This window comes from Osmerus eperlanus, chromosome 12 (genome assembly GCF_963692335.1).
Source record: "Osmerus eperlanus chromosome 12, fOsmEpe2.1, whole genome shotgun sequence".
Classification (NCBI taxonomy): Eukaryota; Metazoa; Chordata; class Actinopteri; order Osmeriformes; family Osmeridae; genus Osmerus; species Osmerus eperlanus.
Window position 1 is genome coordinate 12,481,688 of NC_085029.1, and position 20,571 is coordinate 12,502,258.

At 45.2% G+C, this 20,571-nt stretch overlaps 2 protein-coding genes across 2 annotated transcripts; one reads left to right on the forward strand and one right to left on the reverse strand.

The window, feature by feature from the left end:
- Window positions 1–237: 237 nt before the first annotated feature.
- Window positions 238–3,409, forward strand: nrbf2b (nuclear receptor binding factor 2b). The gene is made up of 4 exons (XM_062474921.1): window positions 238–439; window positions 1,191–1,275; window positions 1,420–1,460; window positions 1,951–3,409. The coding sequence occupies exons 1-4, from the start codon at window positions 410–412 to the stop codon at window positions 2,614–2,616; spliced, it is 822 nt and encodes a 273-aa protein (XP_062330905.1). The 5' UTR covers window positions 238–409; the 3' UTR covers window positions 2,617–3,409.
- A 1,480-nt stretch (window positions 3,410–4,889) lies between these two features.
- On the reverse strand, window positions 4,890–20,012 carry reep3b (receptor accessory protein 3b). The gene is made up of 8 exons (XM_062474395.1): window positions 19,624–20,012; window positions 14,757–14,829; window positions 11,199–11,275; window positions 10,741–10,861; window positions 10,206–10,319; window positions 8,362–8,515; window positions 6,299–6,435; window positions 4,890–6,111 (listed from the first exon to the last, which is right to left on the reverse strand). The coding sequence occupies exons 1-8, from the start codon at window positions 19,653–19,655 to the stop codon at window positions 6,040–6,042; spliced, it is 780 nt and encodes a 259-aa protein (XP_062330379.1). The 5' UTR covers window positions 19,656–20,012; the 3' UTR covers window positions 4,890–6,039.
- Window positions 20,013–20,571: the final 559 nt, after the last annotated feature.

Sequence of the window (20,571 nt, forward strand, 5' to 3'; positions counted from 1 at the left end):
TCCATCTAGTGGTGTAATAGGATATAACCCCAGTAGTTCTCCTTCTCTAATTACATATACGGTGTGCTGTTATAACTAGTATTATTGTTGAGCCAAATGTGTGAATGTGTGAATTTTAACATCAGGCAAATGGCAATATATGTTCATGATTAGTCTAATTAGACTTGTAGGGAAGTTCGTAGACCCATTGACAAGGGGGAATCTTACGTGGCAAACCTGGCAACTATAATAGGAAATGACGCTCTGAATATAGCAACGGCTAGCGGGTTGCCCCATATTTTCTCCGTTTTTTATTCTTTGCTGTCCGACTGAACCAGAATATATGGTCGCAGAATTAGCAGGCGCCAATGACCGTCTGTGTGGGACAGCGACAACTTTCATGTAGTTACCATTCGTGAATAATATTCAGATGGAGGTAGCAGATAGTCCTCTAAATCTTGTAAGTTTCTGTTGAAGTGATGTTGCAATATCAACCTAGCTTGCTTGCTAACAGCTAGCTAGCTAGCTATGAAATGCTAGCTAGCTGCCTGCTTTGACAGCTGCCGCTTGTTGTTGTCAGCTAGCTAGCTAGCTAGCTAGCCTGCATAGCTGCAAGCCCTTGGATTTTGTCCTCGAAACAAAGCCATCTGTGGACATCTGGCCATGAAGCTTAGATAGCTTGTCGGCTATATAACGATCTAGCTGTCAAGCAACGCGTTGTTGATATAACCAAGCTAACTCGTCTCGTATGTCATAAAAATATCGGGGAAAGTGTTATACAACCTTTGAACGCCTGTGACACTACTGTAGCAGCTCAATCTGTTGCTAAAGAGGAAGTAGCGAAGAAAGCTTGATTTGAAATATTAGCTACTGTAGCTAGCAATAATCAGTTATTTTTCACAGCTAGCATGGGTAACCTACTTGCAATGTAGCTAACATGAAGCGAAAGTGTGTGAAAGTCCAACTGCCAGATTAGTTGAGGTTTTCTTGTGTCAGACCCCCTAATCTTCTTCCAAATTGGCCTGTAGAACATTTAGAGGACCTGGCTTTAGATCTGATTGTCCTTTGGTCATCTCTACTGTCAGTAACATAGATGTATGCAAAACAGTTTGTAAAGTGGATAGCTTCTAACATAGAGATATTAAGAACCCTAACACCTGCTGCTCTCTCCCCTGCTCTCCTACTTGCTCCCACCACTATGCATTCTTTAGGCCCACCAGCAATGCAGGAAGGCAGATCGTTTGCTGGCAGCTGGGAAGTATGAGGAAGCTATCTCCTGTCATGGGAAGGCTGCAGGTAGGACATCACGTATGGTGGACTGTGTGACTGCAGTAACTACGGATGTGTAGCTGTCTTGTGTTTTGTACCATGTCATTGTAAACGTCTCTGCTTCCATCTGGCTCTCTCTCGCTCTCCTCTTGCTCTGTCTTTCTGTTGCAGACATGCTGAGGGATGCCATGATGCTGACAGAGTGTGAGCAGGTGAGAGATTCTAAGCTTTCACAAAAAAATTCTACTGCATTTGTTCTCATATGAGTGCTGGAGAGGGCCAAAGAGAGAGAAATTGCGCCGTCATGTTATCAGTTGGTCCAACACTCTGACCTGCCATCCGTCCTTTTGGTCAATATTTAGTAAACACACTGTAGGCTGTTAGGTAATAGCTAAACTTTTTGAAAACACAGGACAGGACAAGGACCCCTCTAACACTATACTTAATTCCAGTAATAGAGGACCCCACTCCCTTGATGAACCCATGTTATTTTTACACATTTATTCAAGTCTCGATTATACATTGTCACCATTGGGAGATGACCTACTATGGAACTGCCGGCTCATTGTTTCCAAGAACTTGGATAATACCCCTGCCCTGCTAGGTAGTTGAGGCGTGGTGCTTCAGCTGTTAATTATCGTGCCTTAGATCAGCTTTTTTCTACTTGTGTTTGTTTATTGTTATTTGTTGTTGATTGTTTAGGCACGTTTGTCCATGGAGCTGCAGAGAGACAGCCATGTGAAGCAGCAGAGGCTGATTGAGGAGCGCTGGAAGAGAGCCAGACGAGAGGCCAAGCCCCGGGACAAGCTTCACAGCCAGTCCTCCACAGACCACCCACAGGTCAAGGGCCAACTCCAAGCCCAGGCTCAGCCCGGCCTGCCTGGCCTCTCTCCCCCTGGTCCGGGTCAGCGCCCGGAGAGGGAGTACGACACCTGGCTGTACCTGCTCCAGAACCGGGGCTCCCCTCCGCCCCTCGCCCCCTGCCAGGGCTCCAAAGCCACCAAGGACGATAAGACGCGTCTGGAGGAGCAGCAGACCACCATCGCCAACCTGCGGCGCCTGGTGGACCACCTGGTAGGGGAGAATGAGAAGCTGACGCAGGAGAGCGAGAGGCTGCGCGGCGAGAACACCCGGCTGAGGCGCGACGCCGACGGGGCCGACACAGACTTTGTGGAACGCTCGGAGCTGTGGATGCTGCCGGGGGCAGGAGGGGGTCAGGACAGGAAGGCCAAAGAAATTGCCATCCCCCAGCTCCCGCCTCTGGAGATGCCTGCTCAGGACATCGCTCTGGAGGACCTGCCCGCCCTGGAGCTTCCTGAGGACATCCAACGCGAGCTGCGGGAGCTGATGGAGCGGGACAAGCTGTGACAGGACAGAGACACCCTGACACACAGGTGGAAACACACACACACACACAGGTACAAGCCGTCTGCATCCACACGGACATACTCGCATACACGCACCCATCCACTTTCAGATCAGCTCGCTCTCTTGGTGAGAGCATGGAATTGGGTGGTGGCCAGCCTGAAACTTTGAGCAAAATAATCTGTGCCTTTGAACCTTTCTCTAGTCATCCTAAAGTCACTGCATCAATGGGAGATAGACTAAAGAGATGTGAGGTGGAAATGCTAAAGGGACAAGACTGTTGCTGAAATCTATCTGCAGTGGCCTCCTGACTGGCTGGTAGACTGACTGACTGAACTGAATAGGAGTTCCTCTTCTCTCTCTCTCTCTCTCTCTCTCTCTCTCTCTCTCTCTCTCTCTCTCTCTCTCTCTCTCTCTCTCTGTCTGTCTGTCTGTCCTCTGTCTTGCTCAGTGAATCCTTCATCTTCTACAGTGTGATGTGTCCATCCTTTCATTCATGGACTCTGGTCTCTTTGATAGGTGTGTGTGTTATGACAGGTTCTTTTGTGTGTTTATTGCTTACGTGTTGGTTGTATTTCATGTGTTGCTCTTTCTGTGAGGGGATAAGTGTGAGGTCCTCTGACACCATCTGATCCTATGCAGTGAAGATGGGTACAGGAGTCTTTGTGGTTGTCTGTCATGACTCATGGCACACCTGCAGTTTCCACTGCCCTCCTCCTGACTACTTCACACCTCCTTCTCCCCCACCTACCACCTCACTCAATTTATGACCTGGATGGGAGCTTGAATGAGAATTTTAAAAATAAAAAAAATAATGCTGTATAAGCCCCCCAAGCCCCACAATACAGCCTTTTAATGTTTCTTTGGCATTTCTATTTTTCTATGGCAGCATAAAAGCGTACAGCGTGCACGCGAGTCGTTTTTATTTGCCTTATATAGGAAGCCTAGCTGCCTGACTAGTAGAAGCCAGTTAGCTGGATCTGGGCTGGTGGAGCCAGCTTCACTTCACGCAGAGCAACCTAACAAAGTGCAAAGCATTTATTTTCCCTGCGTGAGGTATACTTGCTTTCCTTTATTCTGTATTATTTTAAAATTGTACTGTAATTAGTTTTTGTCAGTCGGTTGTGAGTTGATTGTGTAAAACCACAACTGCACCATTTTCAGGTAAACTTAATTCTGTTTATATTATGCAGAATGGGCATGATGACTATGTCCTTGAGATACATTGAACCTTGTGTGTGTGTGTATGTGTGTGTGAGAGAGAGTGTGTACATCAGGAGGTTGTAGCTTACTGTATATGGAACTTAAGGTCATATACTTGTGCCAGACTCGCCTGAAGACACTAACTTTTCAACCTTGTTTAAATTCCCCAAAAATGCATCCTTCCTGCCTCATGTAATGTTGGTAATAATCTCTGGTCCAACATGATTGACATGGAAAATGCTTATTAACATATCTGGCTGCCATCCAGTGTTGTCAAATTAGTGATCTCTCAGAGTAGTAAAGCAAGGTTGCATTTTTAGAGAAGCAGAACAAGGCCTTGGATGCAGCTGATCAGCAAATGCAGTTCGGCAGGAGATATGTTTTTATGTAGAGGGAACCAAATCCACCATGTTCTTTTGTCTTTTATTTAATTAAAATGTAACATAATTTATCAGTTTACAACAGTAATCAGGGTGCATCCTAGTCTTTTGGTTTTCTTTTGTATTTTGTGTGATATAAAAATCTACAAATGTGTTATCAAATGTCATGACTGATATGTCATTTAGTCTTTTTTTGGTGATGCATGAATGACAGTGCTAGCTGTATGTATATGATTGTGAAGATAATAAAATGACTATTTTAACTTGTGTGAGGTGTCTTATGTGGATGAGACTGGACTTAATAAGAAAGACAATGTATAACAATGAGCCCGTGGCCACCAGGATTACCACGACACTAGCTAGTTCATTCACCCGTATATTCTATACAGTGTGACAGAGGGCCAGCAAATGTAATCCACTTATTACTTTAGGTTTACAATGTAACCAGCTACACCTCTGAGATATCATAGAAGTTTGCCTCTCAATAGCATCAGAGTGGTGACAACCTCTTCCATCTGAATTGTCTGGTGAAACAAAATATAACAACTAATTGTAAAATATATAGTTTTATCATTAGCCTCACTGCTTGCTGCTGGCATGTAGACATGGGTGAAACCACACGACAATGTATTGATTTAGTTCAGACTTTTCACTACCATTTGTAATGAAACTGAAAATAATTCTCAGTCCTACTTTTAGTTTCTCAACAAACTTTTATTCATGTTTTGCATTTACATATAATACAACCCCACCCACATCATTCATACCCACACACAGATGAACCCCAGACAAGGCTGGTTAAGTAGATAAAGCTTTGGTATTAGTCTCGCTTCCATGTGAGCATTTTAAAAGGTCCCCAAAAATGGGTATTACATTCTAGAATGAGATGACACACATTAAAACATTTGGAAGAAGAATGTGCAGTGGGTGGTAATTTACATAGTCACTTGGTTTTGTTAAGTGTCTCCAAAAAAAGCAGAATTGGCCTGTGGCAGGTTGTCAATACAAACACACCTAAACATCTAACACAAGCTCACTCACCCTCTCGTGGTTCTCTACTCCCTTTCATGCTCATCATTGGTATATTATTGCTTTATTTTTTTTACAAGGAATAAAGGACACTTTTGGTCTGATGTGGTAACTATGGTTTCATGTGTCAGTTTTCATTATTAGGATGTATGACTAATGTCTCTAAAAGGCAGCATGTCATACAAGCAGCAATAAAATATATACTCACACCAAAACATAGGAGAAAGGCAAACTGCTGCTACTCATTAAACATTACTCACTAAAAGAAATGCGGAAGCTCCACTCTAACATACTTGTGTCTAAAATTGCATATCCAGAAAAAGAAATGTACAGTTCACCCGAAAATCTAAAATACATTTTGTCCTCTTACCGATTGTGGTATTTATTAATCTAGATTTTGAGTAGTTTGTTTTTGTATGAGTTGCTCAGTTTTGAATGTCTGGTGGTCAAAGTGCCCCATAAAACATTCTCCCAAACTCACACCAAAACAATCCAGATAAATAGCACTACAGAGGAAGAATGTGTATTTTAGATTTTGGGATAAACTGTTAATACTAACACCAACAAAATCCTTAGCATTGGTTTGAAAAACAGCTGTAGTTTTGACAATGAGGCTGCACACATGTGTCCATACAGAGTAAGACTTAGGTAATAAATATGTTACATTTTCAATTGTTAATTTAAAAATGAGTTTGCTTACAGCATGAAAAGAAAACCCTTAAACACATGTATAAACATCAGAAAAAACAAGTGTCCCTTTCTGATGACATCATGCTCTGTTGTGTGAGTAGTCACTTCCTACTTCCGGTCTAAGTCATATTCCGTAGTTTACAGAGCTCAACAAAGGCCTCTTCTTGCCCTTGATCTTCAGAGATCCATATCGCACCTGTAGGAAAAGCCAAATAACTGTTAGTTAGCTACAGTTACAGTCCAGTAAAGTTACAGTCCTTTGTTCAATAACACACCAGAGATAATCATGCAGCAAAACTGACTCTCGCTTGACAAAATCAGTCACCAAAACAACAGTGAAAAAATATATATCAGTGTATAAAGTGTGTGTGTGTATGCCTTACGTCCTTGCGGCCTTTGGAACGCGTGATCTTGACACTCTGGGAACGCCTCAGGCCTCTCTGTGTCACGGCCTCGTCCTCGGAGAACGTGGGCTCCGTCTCCTCGTCTGTCCTGTCATCCTGCTCATATTCATAGTACTCTAGAGAACACACACACACACACACATCAGGAGAACAGATACTACTTTACATATCTCTAGATGTGTGCGTATGTCCTGCCATTTTAACACACACACACTTTGGATAAACACAGGAGCAAGGACCTAAGGAGAACCCCTTTACCTGGGGCACTAATACACAGACTACTTTTTAGAGCCAATGCATTGTTTCCCTTTCTGTCCACTAGGTGGCAACAGCCACACAGGAACAGCTGCCACCTCCTCCAAGCCTCTTTTGTTTGTTTCCTTCCACCCACATCTGCTTCCCATTATTCCAATATCTCTGTTTCCTGGCCGCGTTCACAAACCACTGTTCATTTTCCACGGTGAGTTCAGACTTCAGATTTAGCTTTAGCCTCCCTGCAACCCAAGAAAGTATTCCTATTGTGAATTTAAGCTTCATCGAGGCTAAAAGCTCTGTCATGTCAAACTGGACAGCTTCTTCATGCAAGCCCAGACTCTCCTGGTGTCAGAGCTGCAGAGCTCCCAGGCCCCAGGACCCAACAGTCTGACCCAGAGCCAGCAGGCCAGACTCTCATCCAATAAAGGACCTGCCATTTCCTCTGCTGTGTTCTGTGACAGACAGAGGAACAACAAGAGACCACGGTCATGCCTGGGCTAAAACATAACGACCCTCCTCCCGCATTATAACCTCCCGTGTGACACTCTGACTCTCTCTGTCTCCCACGCAGCCTCTCCTGGCCTCTCCTGGCCTCTCCTAGCCTCTCCTAGCCTCTGCTCCTCACTGAGAACAGAACAATGGAACAGCACGTGCCAGCCAGACTCCTCATATGACCCCTGCTGCTTCGCACAAATGAGTGCATAAACACACACACGCACGGCACACATGTAACGTCGCAAATGCTTTCCCCCCCCTTTCCCTTCCATGCCCAACATTGTAATTAACATATTTGTTAATCGGTTTGACATTGACAGAAGCCCCATCTCTCCTGTCTTCATCAACGCGTGGCATTTAGAAGCTCCCTGTGTGTGACGACTTCATTGCAGATGCTGCCGATAGAAATGACTTGGGACGTCGGCAGAATTTCAAACACGCAGGCCGGCGGCCGGCCAGCCAGGCGGTAACGCAGGCAGGCGGTAAGGAGGAGGCATTAGCATAGACAGACAGAGGAGGACATTAGGTATTCAGCTCAGCACTAGAGAGAGAGAGAGAGAGAGTGCTGGGGATGGGAGGTGGCCTTCATCTGACGAGTGAGAGAGAGAGAGAGAGAGAGAGAGAGAGAGAGAGAGAGAGAGAGAGAGAGAGAGAGAGAGAGAGAGAGAGAGAGAGGAGAGAGAGAGAGAGAGAGAGAGAGAGAGCTTCTCTAGACCTTTAGCGTGGCTCCGCCAGACATTATCACTCATTATGATACAGGAGAGTGCGCACGCACACACGCACGCCAGAGAGCGTGATTGTTCTGGTTCCTTTATGGATAATGCAGAAATAAGGGCAGTGGTTGTCTACATGCCTACGACTCCCAGGCAGCAACAGAACAAAGAGTCATCCTCTCAGACTCAATCCTCCTCCTCTTCCACCAGGCTAGACAAAACCAGACCAGTCCACACCAGGACAGACAAGACCATACCATGATAGACCAGACCAGATTAGACCAGACCAGGATAAACCAGACCAGAGAGAGTAGATTACAACCAGAGCAGCTCATATTCTGGACTTTGGCATGTTTAGAAACGGTGGGAAATGTGTTTCCTCTGCGTTAATGATTACACGACCAGTATAACAAGCTTGGTGTGCTAGATTTGGAGGGTGTGTGTGTGGGTCTGTGCATGCGCTGCTAGGTGTGTCAGGTGGGTTGGTATGGCAGGAAGAAACAGTGCCTTGTTCCTACACGTCTCGGCATCTGAGTGACGTCTGGAACATGGAAGCGTTGTGCGTGAGTGCTACTCTACCTGCGCCATCGATTGTGTCGGCGTTCTGTGCCCTGCGGGCGGTGGCAGGGTTGCTGTAGCCTGGGTACAGCTGGCCAACAGCATCGTTGTGGGGGATCTGGGTCAGGTCGTGCATACTGAAACTCCTCAGCTTTTCTGTGATGGCCCCCTGTCCCTGCGCGCACACACACACACACACACACACACACACACAGAGAGCGAGAGAGAGAGAGAGAGAGAGAGAGAGAGAGACCAACATAGTTATCCTTTTGTTATAGTATCTGGTGCTAATAAGGATCACAGGGGCGACATTGCAACACTGGTACAAACACATGCAGATGGCTGTTGAAGGAGAGTGGATGGAGTGTTGGTGTGTCAAACCATAACAGACAAACTATCTACTGGAGATCCACTGGGTGTTTTATACACTGTTCTCCTACATGTTAACATCAGCGGATGACTCAAACACGGACAGATGGAGTGTGTGTGCACGCGCTACCGTTATATCATCATTAGTCACTAACTGTAACATGTGTACAGTACACCAGGCCTACAACTTGGCTTCACAACAAAAACAAAAAAGAAAATGAGAGAACTTTACAAGATCACAAACGCACAGACCAAAGACGAAAAAAAAGAGAGGGGGGGGGGAAAAGGACATAAGGGGAAAACAAAGTCAGACAATGGGTCTGGGGTGTGGATGGGTATGAGGCTACTGAAAGTGGGTGGGGGGCATATCCTCCATGCTGTCACCAGTACTGTACCTCAGAGAGCTGGGGGGCCAGGGGGACAGGGGGCCTAGTGGACCAGACCACAGGGCCACAGTCCCGCAAGGAGAGAGAGATTGACACCAAGGTTAGGATACACAGACAGACGTAGGGAGAGAGGGTGAGGGTAGAGGAGAGGGAGGGAGGGAGGAGAGGAAGAGGGAAGGAGAAAGGGGAGAGTGTTGACTGTGTGACCAGTGGACTAGTTAATATAAGTCGAGCAGAGATGTGAGGTTTTATAAGAATACTCCATGAGATGTGCAGCTCAAAGCTGACAAACTTAAAGCCAAGCCGTTCTAGAGTGGAACTTTCTTTCCATTCCTCCAACTCTTACTTGCTCTCTCTATCTTCCATGTACTCTTTTATATCACCCACCCCTAGCTTTTGATCTCTCTCGCTCCTCAAAGCTACCCCCCCACCCCTCCCCTTCTCTCCGTTCCCTCACCTACCCTTCCTCGCTCTCCTTCCTGTGGCAGAGCAGAAGCAGTGTTGGAGTGTGCTTTCAGTCCAAACCACGGTTAGGAAACTGCTTTTTGCATCATATTCCTCTCCACTCGTCTCGGCGCAGGCCTAAGTCGAGGGAAATCCCTATATCCTGCTCTTGTAATATTTAGCCACTGGAGTTGCATAATATAATACTATTCATCTCATATCAACCTTTTATGGTCAGCGGAGCTCTGTCCAAACATATCTGAGTTCACAAGAGCCCTGGAAGATTAATGGCTCTAGACTCCGGGAGATCTTATTATCGCCAGGAAGCTTATGAGCCACTCACTTGTGTTGTGTCTCAGAGAGAGATAGCAGTGTGCAATGCTGATGCAACCACAGTAGGCTTCCCTAGTACAGTAAAAGGGCCAAAAGAGAGGGGGGGGGGGGGGGGCTACAGAGTCTGGAACGAGCCTCTGTGTCAACGCACCTTGGAGAGAGACAGTCTCACCCACACACACACACAATACATGCATACTCTCACTCCTACTCACTCCCACCACAAGGACATGCACACTTCTGTGAGCAGAAGCATTCAACACAACCCCCCCCCCCCCCCCCCCCACACACACACACACACACACACTTTTACTCTTGCAGCTTTGCACTTGCCTTGACAGCTGCGGAGACGGCTGCGGTCGCTGCTATACTTAGGCCCTGCTTGCCGAAGTTCACCATGGTCTCGTAGCTCCGCTCTTTGGCCTGGACGATGTAGTCATCTATCTCCTGCACAACACAGGACAGGAGAGGCTGAGGGCTGCAGCAGAGCATATGGCTGTGCGAGTAGGCCTCCGTGGTCAACCCGTACTCAAGAAATGACCAGTGTCAAATATATATCTATAGTCTCTGAACAAATAAGAGATGGCTTCCAGTGTAATGCAGCCTCATGTGGGGGGGAGAGACAGATAGAGACAGAGAGAGAGAGAGAGAGAGAGAGAGAGAGAGAGAGAGGAGCAGGAGGAGAGCAGGGGGGAAGGGTGGAGAGAGAGAGAAAGAGACAGGGAGAGAGAGAGAAAGAGAGAAAGAGACGGGGAGAGAGAGAAAGAGACAGGAAGAGAAAGAGAGAGAGAGAGAGAGAGAGAGAGAGAGAGAGAGAGAGAGAGAGAGAGAGAGAGAGAGAGAGAGAGAGAGAGAGAGATAGTATTACCTGTTCTCTGGAGGACAGGAGAGGGTGCAGACACTTCCTGTAGATGAGGCTGGCTCCTCGTGTGTAGGGGGACAGCAGCCAGATAACAAACGCTATCTTGATCTCATAATAAAGAGGAAACCTACACACACACAACAACAAAAAAATGATCACCAAACATCCAATTAATCATTGCCTATAATCAGACTCATTAAAACTGTATTCCCACACATTAATTTCCCAAGCTCCCCAATTAAAAGTAGGGCAACTTCATTTCAATAAACCTTGATTGGTTTCTTGTGGTTTCCCTGACCAGGGACAACATACCAATCAAAAAAAGGCTCTGGGATTCCTTGTTGGTATGCATTAACACAATCAGTGGCAATCAACCGAAATGAGAGCATTAACAAACTAATGTTGATGTGTTAACTAATCACATTAACTAACCAATATAAGTATGTGTTCCCAGTCAGTCTTACCAGGCTAGTGTGAGGTCTGTAATGGTCTCTACCACGGTGTAGAGAGCGAACACGATCCAGTACATCATCCAGCGCACCTGAGGGGGACAAGCAACGTGATCAATAGATGATAATCCTTGAAATGAACATTACTGGGATCCAGAGCGAGATCAATATCATTTTGTTTATCTAAATGACTGTAGTGATCACATGACCCCAATGCAGGCCACCTTGGTTCAGCTGAAGAGGAGAGGAGCCGGGAAACAGAAAACCTCCAGCCAGACAGAGAGACGGTCCCTAACCACCCTACTTGGTATTCCTTCCATCTCTCCCCATCTACCTCTCCACCACAACACAGGGGCTTTCTAAAGAATTTCAATTTCAAAAGGTAAAGTGGGGCGGACAGAAAGACAGAGACTGACAGACAGACAGACAGACAGAGGCTTGCTGGCTCTAGCCCCCAGCCTAGACAGGCCTGTGTGTCTCTGGAGGTATTAGCCGATGTGTTCAGCCTGAGTGAGCTCAGTCAGATGAATGTGGGCTGGGCTGTTCACAGCAGGAATTAGCAGCCTGACAGGCAGCCTAGTCCAGGCTCAGGGCTCAGAGCAGGCTCAGGCCCTTGCCTTTTAATTGGTGGCCTCACAGTGAACTCCCAGCAGCCCCGTGACTCGCCATGGGGGTGATCAATGCACTGCACCCAGGACAGGGCGGAGGGAGGGAGAGGATGAGGGAGATGGAATACGAATAAAAGGGAGAGAGAAGAGAAAAATAGAGGGAGATAAAAGAGAGAGAGAGAGGAACACAGAGAAAGAGAGATAATTGTATTAGGCCTAGTCTATCCAATCGACAAGTGAGTCAATCTTATTCTCTTTCTCACCATTGATCTTACCCCCTCTGACAGTTTTACATTCAGTCATGGGGTTCATAACATTAGGGGCTGACCTCTGACCCCACAGAATGATAAATAGCCTGAAGCCTCCATTTCAGCTACAGGCATAGGATATTATCAATCAAGAAATACATAGTTTGACTATGTTTCAGTGTGCTGTCTAGTAAAAACACAAATTCAACTATCTAAAACATTCAAATTGCTTTACAGTTGGTTATAAAATGGTCTGAGACTCAATTTGGTTCCATCTGTGGATATCCTAGCCTCTTTAACTACAGTAGACATAGCTATCGGTCATGAAATAAACTAGCTGGCAACCAAACTGCTCCGCTCCAAATCAAGCATTGATTCACAGTAGTTCAGCTGTAAACAGACCATGGGAGTGGAACAATGTAGCCCAGAGGTGTAAACACATGAGCTGTTGAACTTGTTTGAACTACATTATTCATTAGATGACAGCCAGGAGCCATGGTGACCTGCAGTGAGCCCCACTGCTCTAATGACACACTACACCTGTGAGATGAATGAACCTGAAACACCAAGACAAAAATGTGAATAAAATAATATTACTGAGGTAAAGAAGAGAGTAAAATCACCACCTTAATGTGTGCCAATTCAAGCCTATACTCTAAGTGTACTAGGGATACAGTTAAGCTATGCACCTTACACAAGAACAATACTGTACTTTGAAGAAATCGTCTCACCTTTTATATCTAGGCTATAAACAATATAAGGAGGTCCGAGTGAGATCTTTCCTTTGATCTTAAACCCATTTTCACCCCACTTCAGAACAAACCCTCCTCTAGCAGCATAAAACCGTAAGCTAGCAACACAAAGCAGGATCTATCCAGGGCTATTCTGGGTCAACTCAGAGTTTTTCTCAATTACTACTCTGACATTTACTGCGTGTTTGAAGACAAACTAGAGCGCAGCCGTCGTGACATGTTCTAAAACGGCCCTGGCTGCCGGTGGAATGCTCTTCTTTATTCCCTTTCCACAGAAACCAGCAGTTAAATGGACCTGCAAACTCAGTTAGATTAACCCTCCACCTAGAACCCTTGTGAAGAGAACATTCTCTAAGTAGCATTCTAAAGGCAGCCTTTCCTGGCCTCTTCATGGGCCGCTAAATGTGTTTAATCAATTGAACTTATCTGGATAAACTTAATTTAAACAGGACAACCAATGAAACCAGCCTTGTTAAGTAGCTGTACTGCACTAATTTTACTGACACACAGTCCATTATCTGATAGTACATGTCAGCCCTTGCCATTTTCCCCTCATCCTAATGTGCAAAGTTAGTGGTTATTCTTGAGCTCTAGAGCAGTCAGACTATTACAGAGTTTGGATCTGATTAACTTGGCATCCAGCAGGAAAGCAGACACAATGCTGAATATAGCCAACAGCCTTGGTAGCTAATCTTAACATGTATATATGTAACCAGCCAACTGCTAGAGCTAAGCTAATGCTTCTGTAGGCAATCTTGTTAGTCACGTCAAAGCCACCTTTCCTAGCTAATCTTTTTTTTGCCGAACCTGCTGTCAACAAATGTCCTCGCCAAGTCACTTCTGTATCTTGTAGGTAAATTGCAATGAGTTACATTACACAACTGCAAATTTACCCCCACCCCACTTTCTTTGTGGCACGTGCAATGCATGGCTCAGCAGTAAAGTGATGTTCAACTTGTGATAAGGTTAGGGGATGTGATGTAGTGGAGCTTAGGCGCCCTAAAAGACAGATAGTTCTATGGACATTTACTGTAGCGAGCTATGCTTTACAGATAAGATGCTTTAGTAACAGATACTGTGACAGGCAGACAGGCAAGCTTTTCCAAGGAGTGGAAGACGAGGAGGAAGGTTAGGGGAGAGGACAGGAGGAGGAGAAAGATGAAGCAGAGAAGTGACGGAGGGGGGGGGGGGAGGAGGAGGATAGGTGGCTGGTGCTGGGTGCAGAGAATGGAAGGCTGGAAGGTAGTGAGTCGTCTGTTCGTGCCTGAGGGCTCCTCTGTCCTGGTGAACCTTTTCCCAGTAGGAACACACTGCTCTACACTGCTGCCTGCCACTGGAACCAGCTGAAGAAATCAGATGTCAGACTGAGCTGCACACCAATCTCTCGAGGACAGCACAAGTCTACTTTTACATGAAAGAATAGGAAAAAAGTAAGAATAGACAAGCAATCTTCCCATCTGAAGCACAGAGCAAACTGTTCTGAACACACTGTTCCACATCCCTTTCACACCCTTTTATGTTTTTGCTCTGAGTTATCTGTAAACACATTACAATGCTGGAGAATAAAGACAGACAGATCTTCTGCCAAACTCTCTCTACCCCTCTGAAAGGTCAAACCATTGTTGTCTATAAATGACATGAGGGTTGGCAGGAGCTAAATCAGCCTACCAACTGGGCACCTGCTCAGGTCATTCATTTAAGGACAAACATGAGCACAAAGAGCACTGCAACGAGACTGGGAGGGCGTGTTTGGGGGAGGGAGAAAAACAGAACAGGATATAAGGAATGAGAGAGAAACACAGTGACATGTCTGGGCTTGTACTGAACAGTCAGTGGACCCACCCAGGTATAAACTACTATATGACATTATGTGTTACCTAATCAGACCCGACATTCCCATACACACATTTGTTTCCGACCCAGTCACAACCTAACCAGCAATAAGATAAATGTATTCCTACTTACATATTCCTTGACGTTTTTGGTCTTCACTGCTTTGTAAGAGTAGTAGGCCGGATACAGGGTGCCAAAGACCAGCCTGTGTACAACAGAGAAGAGGATTAATGAAGAATGAATTACCACGATACATTATTACACTAAATGTTGAGTTCTGAGCCAAACCCTCCATAACCTCCAACTCGTATAAAGACCGCAGTGTTTATGCTGTGGTCGGTGTTTTCCAGCGAGTGTTCCTTCTTGCTATTCTGCCACCGAAACCCTTCGCAGGACAAAGAGTCCCTTTTCTCCCTCTAAGAAGACCTTTGAGACTCGTGAGACTTGACAGCACTATTGTAGTCATACCTTGTAAAACAAGTCTGACAGTGTCCTCACACACACAGTGTCTGTTGAGCCACTCTCCCTGCCAGGCAGTTACCATGGCTATTTGCATGTGTGGCCTGCAGACCCAACCAATGTAATGGTGCATTTAGCAATGCAAAAACACTGAACGGTAAACAAAGCCCGCAGAGACACGATCACGACGACTATGCAGAAGCTCTGGTTCAGAAAAGGCCTCTACATCTGATCGAGTCATTCTGGTGCCCTTGACAGATCTGCTGTAGAGGACACTCCCTGACATTTCAGATTGTAACGTAAGCTCCATCCCTGAGCCAGACTGGCAGTCACTCTGCTGTACCAGTGCACTCAGCAGCACCACTATTTAAGTGACCATACTCTCCTTTGCCTTGCAGGCTTTCCGAAGCCACATTTAACTGTGATCCAGTGTTGAATCTCCTCCAACACTGACAGTAGTGCCAATATAGCCTGGTATAACATAGGAGGCCTCACAGCTTCCCTTTAACCGTCAAGGCGAGGAAAGATAGGAAACGACTTTCTACTCAAGCTTGCTATTACAGCATATGTCTGTCTGGCTAGCTCCATATCTGAAAAACACAGAATGATAAATCATCTGGTCTGCACAGATTCCTGTGAGTTACAGAACATCATGACAGAACACTTTTGTAAGAGACAATGACTAATACACAGGTTTTCCACCTCACCCCCCCAGGAGTTGAGTTGATGTGGACTAGTGTCGAGAGAAAGAGAGAGATAGAGTGAGAGTGAGTGAGAGAGAGAGAGAGAGAGAGGGGCAGAGTATTTATACAACGGGGAAACTCTCCCCTAGTTTTATGTTTCATGGCCTCCATCCAAAGATCCACCTCAGCCAGGCAAGAGGCCGCTGTTTATTTTCCTGCTGTTTCCATGGAGACAGCAGAACAGATTGTAGGCAGGCCACGGTTGTCTCCCCCCCCCCCCCCCCCCATACACACACTCTCATCACTCTCCATCCAACAATGGTCTCTAAGCTACAGTGGACCTCGTCCTCACAACAAGGGTGTAACAAGCTGTAATTTGAATGTCTGTATAACTGCTAATCTGGTACTTGTATTAATGGTGGCCTGTTGTCAGGTTAATAACAGGTATTTCTCTGCTCATTTGGTCACAAAGCTAATCAGCTTTGACTGCCAGAGTCCTCTTCCACCCACAACAATGAACAAAAGACTGGCTAGCTTTAATAACAGCATTCAAGCTGCACAGTCTTGAGTGACAAACCCATCCTAAACACACCCTTCGCGGGTAATTCAAAATGCACTCTTCAGTATATAATGTTTGCACCTTTTTTGCAACACACCCAGACTAGTCCAAGGAAAGCAAATATGCAGCCACTTGATTGACAGCGTAACAACGACACTGCAGCAGGTAGGCTACAATTACCATCTGCTCTGGGGCTTTCCCCTCCAGGAAGTGAAATGTTCCCATGGATAACGCTCTTACGGACAAACCTAGCTTACCACTTAAATGGCATCAACACTATTCCGCTGCTGCCACATTATCAATACAATCTGTGAAACGTTCCGATGGAAAGCATCTCGGTCTACTGGGACTGTGAGTGTTAAAGCAGGGGAAAAGAGGGACTTGTCTCAAGGCAGCCAACTCAACTGCTGTCTGCCCACGGATTGGAAACAGCCAAACAGCAATGCATATGAGTAAAAGGAAAATCCCCTCGTCATACAAGCTTCTTTACTGGAACATTTGACTAGGACCCAACAATCTCAGCCAGGGCTGGCCCAAGCCTTTATGTGGCCTTAAGCAGAATTGATTTGGGGGCCCCTCGGCGTCACTTTTTATTTAAAAAATTACATTAAACTGTTACATTTGATCTCGGGGGCCCTCTGAGGGCCACGGGGGCCCTAAGCAGCCGCTTAGTTCGCTTATTCCTTGGGCCGGCCCTGATCTCAGCCATGCTATACCGTCTCACCTAGAACATGAGCAACAGTACCGGTAATAGGAACATTGGCCTGCAAACAACAGTTGATGTAACTTGCAACATGGCAGCATAATAAATAGCATGGTAAAAGACACAACTGATAAGCTCGCTTATCAGTTGCTCCACATTTAGCTGCTCCACATCAGCTAAATTTACTATATCTGGTAGGGCAGTTAATTGGCTTTGCTGCAATGTAACTGTGGAACACAAAAGTCCATGTTCAGGGCAACAGAAAGTACTGATGTACAGAGTACAAATGCAATGCCATAACTAATCCAGCTGACAGAGACACCTGTCAGAGAAGCATGTGCCTATCGTGCATTACATACTCTGCCACAACTAGATCTGAGTATTAATACTCTGTAACTCTGAAAATCGCTGAACAAAATAGGTTAAAGCCTACTGCTCGGCCAAAACATGCAGGTCTCTGGTGTGTAGTAAGGATTCAGGCAGAACCTAGAGACATATTGTTTACCTGTCTGTGTCTGAGAAACAAAGTGTCCCTTCCACTGCTAGTGAAAAACGAAGATTACACAATAGCCCTCATCTCAAAGAAAACAACCCGACTGTAGCCTGCAGCCCACTACCTTTCCAGCGTCTGTTCTCGCAGAGAGGGGCATCTCTCCATTAAACCACACATGAGAAGGAAATGAGGGCCCGCCGAGAACGTTCTTAAAACCATTTTTGTGAAAACTAGGGGCCTCTCTGGTCTCTGGCAGCCAAGCAGCTGAAAAAATAAACCCCTCCAACGGGCCCTGACATTCTGCTCTAGGTCAACGTTCCTGGTTTCCTGACACTGTACACCTAGCGTGCACACAGGGCTGGGAGCTGAGCCAGATGAGGAGAGAGGAGGGCTGCAGGGGAGAATTCTAAAGATCCAGAGATCTGGAGTTCCAAGTTCCAACATCTGGTTTCAGATCAAGACCAGGAGAGAGACTGATTACTTTTCCCCTTCAGAAAATACAGGGGCGGGCCGGGCCAGTGGCTTACTGGTTAAGAGTGCGTACCACAGTTTGATTTCAGACTTGGGCCATTTCCTGCATTTCCTCCCCTCTCTCTCTCCCGTACATTTCCCATCTCAAACTGTCACTATCCAGTAATGAATACCAATGCCCAAAAATATATATACCTTAACTAAAAACAGAAAGGAATTGTTTTGCTACAACATCATAGCTCAACTTTGCTCCATTAAGCCATGTAGGCCCACCCTATGTCATAGGCTATGCCCACACACTGGCCTTACACCTAGCAGATTGTCAAACTGGTTTTAAGAAATTAACTCTATTAGGCTAACAAGATAAGTATGCTTTGATTACCAATCAAAGATAGGAAAGTTCCTGTAGGTTACAAAATCAATTCTGTATTAGCCTAGATAATGTGCAAACATCAACAGGGAATAATACTTCTAAACTACTAAATATGTCTTACGTAAAAGCAAGTGAAACACCTTGACAGTTTCTGATCTGGGAGTGTTAGGCCCTGTCAACTGTCAAGTTCTATCTCAGCAGTCCAGATAAACTTGTTATACACGCATCGCTGAAGAATGGGATCTTGTGACTCGGGGTCAAGAAAAGAGTATTAGACTGTGGGTGGCAAATTTGCTAGAATACCTGTGTTTACAGCTATGTTTTATTATTGATGATTAAATGAACCACTTAAATAACCAGCCCTGGACTTGATATGTATATAAATACCTGAGTTATGTTGCTACCAGAATAGGAGCTACTCCTACTGACTATTTTTGAATTCACCTTATGTGGGCTATAAATACACTGAGTGACTAGCTTATTCCAAGTTGGTGTCTTCATGTTTGTTTGAAGCTAAATATGAAATATTGGAATCAAATGTATTTATCACTTGTCTTAAAAGGCAGACCATAATAATTCACAACATACTGAATGTGATGGGTAGGTGTAGGCACTTGGAAACATGAAAACAAGAAGATATGGTAAGACCAGAGAGAATCCTTACGACAACCAAGAACAATCTCTTCTCTCCTCCCACCTGGTACAGAATTCCCGTCTGTCTGGCCAATGGACGTAAACACATTTTCTCCCAAAATGTACCACCCCATGTCCACATTGGTAGTCAGCTAAAGTATTCTTTTACTATTACTATTGGATGGGGCCTGCTACCTCCTCAAGTTAGCTTTCTACCTCTACATAGCTTGATAACTATATTGGTTTCAAAAATGCCTGTGATAGCATCTTCCACAACTAATAAACATTACATTACTACATTAACTCATTAATAGTTGCAAGTATTTTTATTGGAGATTGTAGCCTATAAGATAACCCTCTAATGAGCGCGTTTCCCTAAAAGGTAAAACTCTGAACAGCTAGCTAGGCGTATGAAAGTATGTGTGTAACAACTAAGGCAGCTAGACAAGACAGCTAGCATTAGCTACAATGTCTGCTAGCTAGTGCTAACCAGACAAACAAAGTTGGGACCCAATGTCATCCATTCACGCTAGTAACATAGTCCCCAACCCATTAGCTAACTAGCTACCTAACTGTTAGCTGCTAGCTGACTTTATGTTTAATCTAAATCAAAATGTCTACTTACACAACGGTTCTTGAGATCATCCACGACACCATATTCTTAAGCGTGGCCGCGTGAGAGGGAAGACAACCGGGCCCCTGGATGTTGAAAGATACACCGGGGCGGTACCGTGGACTAACGGTGGACCAAGCTAACGTTAGCTAACAGCTACCATAAACTTCGGGACAGAACTTCGTTAACGTTCTGAGGCTAAAAGCAAACTTCGAAGAAACATAATAGCCTACTCATCTCCGTAAAAGACAACGTCCAGTTATTAAATTTGGTAATGGAGCCATAAAATAAGGAAAGCGCACAATTAAATCCTTTGTTTTGTTATTTATTTTATCACCCTCTCAATTCCTCCGGGTCTAACACCTCTCATCTCCTCTCTGTTCCTGGCACTCAAAAAAGGTGTTCCAGCAGCTGGTGACGTCAGTGACAAGGGCAAACCTCCTGGTCAATGTGATTGGACAGATACGTTTGTTTACACCAATAACCAACAACTATTGGTTCGTATTGAGGTCCCTTACGGTAATGCAGCGAACTCTATGTTTGCTTCCCTGATTGGCGAAAAAGCGCTTCGTGGCGAAAGTGGACCATTGGGTGAACACAGCGATGAACGGCATGGTTTCTAATTCAAGCGCTGTTGTTGCGAGGAAGTACAGTAAAATAATATCCTCATTGGTTAGCAGGCATTGATTTAAAAATGAATAAATTACAATGGGTCAATGCGCATCAGTGCAGTAAAGAATTAACAGAGAAGTTATTATGGAAACGGATTAATCTTGTGTATCTAGTGAATAAAGTCCTTAACTATTTTATCCCAATAATGGAGCAGACAGCATGGAGTTATAATACATCAACATTTCCCAAACATACTGTGTGGATTGTCGATTCCACAGTCAATCATGCTGCTGTGCACTGAAGTCTAAGGCTGATACAGAACATCAACAATATTTGCGTGGTTACATC

What these genes read in the sequence shown, in the direction of transcription:
- reep3b (XM_062474395.1), bottom strand. Translation starts at nt 19,655, where the DNA reads ATGGTGTCGTGGATGATCTCAAGAACCGTTGT. An exon ending in ATGATCTCAAGAACCGTTGT is followed by an intron (nt 14,830 to 19,623) that starts GTAAGTAGACAT and finishes TGTTGTACACAG; the next exon opens with GCTGGTCTTTGGCACCCTGT. An exon ending in CCGTCTCCGCAGCTGTCAAG is followed by an intron (nt 8,516 to 10,205) that starts GCAAGTGCAAAG and finishes GTGTGCGCGCAG; the next exon opens with GGACAGGGGGCCATCACAGA.
- nrbf2b (XM_062474921.1), top strand. Translation starts at nt 410, where the DNA reads ATGGAGGTAGCAGATAGTCCTCTAAATCTT. An exon ending in CAGATAGTCCTCTAAATCTT is followed by an intron (nt 440 to 1,190) that starts GTAAGTTTCTGT and finishes TGCATTCTTTAG; the next exon opens with GCCCACCAGCAATGCAGGAA. An exon ending in TGCTGACAGAGTGTGAGCAG is followed by an intron (nt 1,461 to 1,950) that starts GTGAGAGATTCT and finishes TTGATTGTTTAG; the next exon opens with GCACGTTTGTCCATGGAGCT.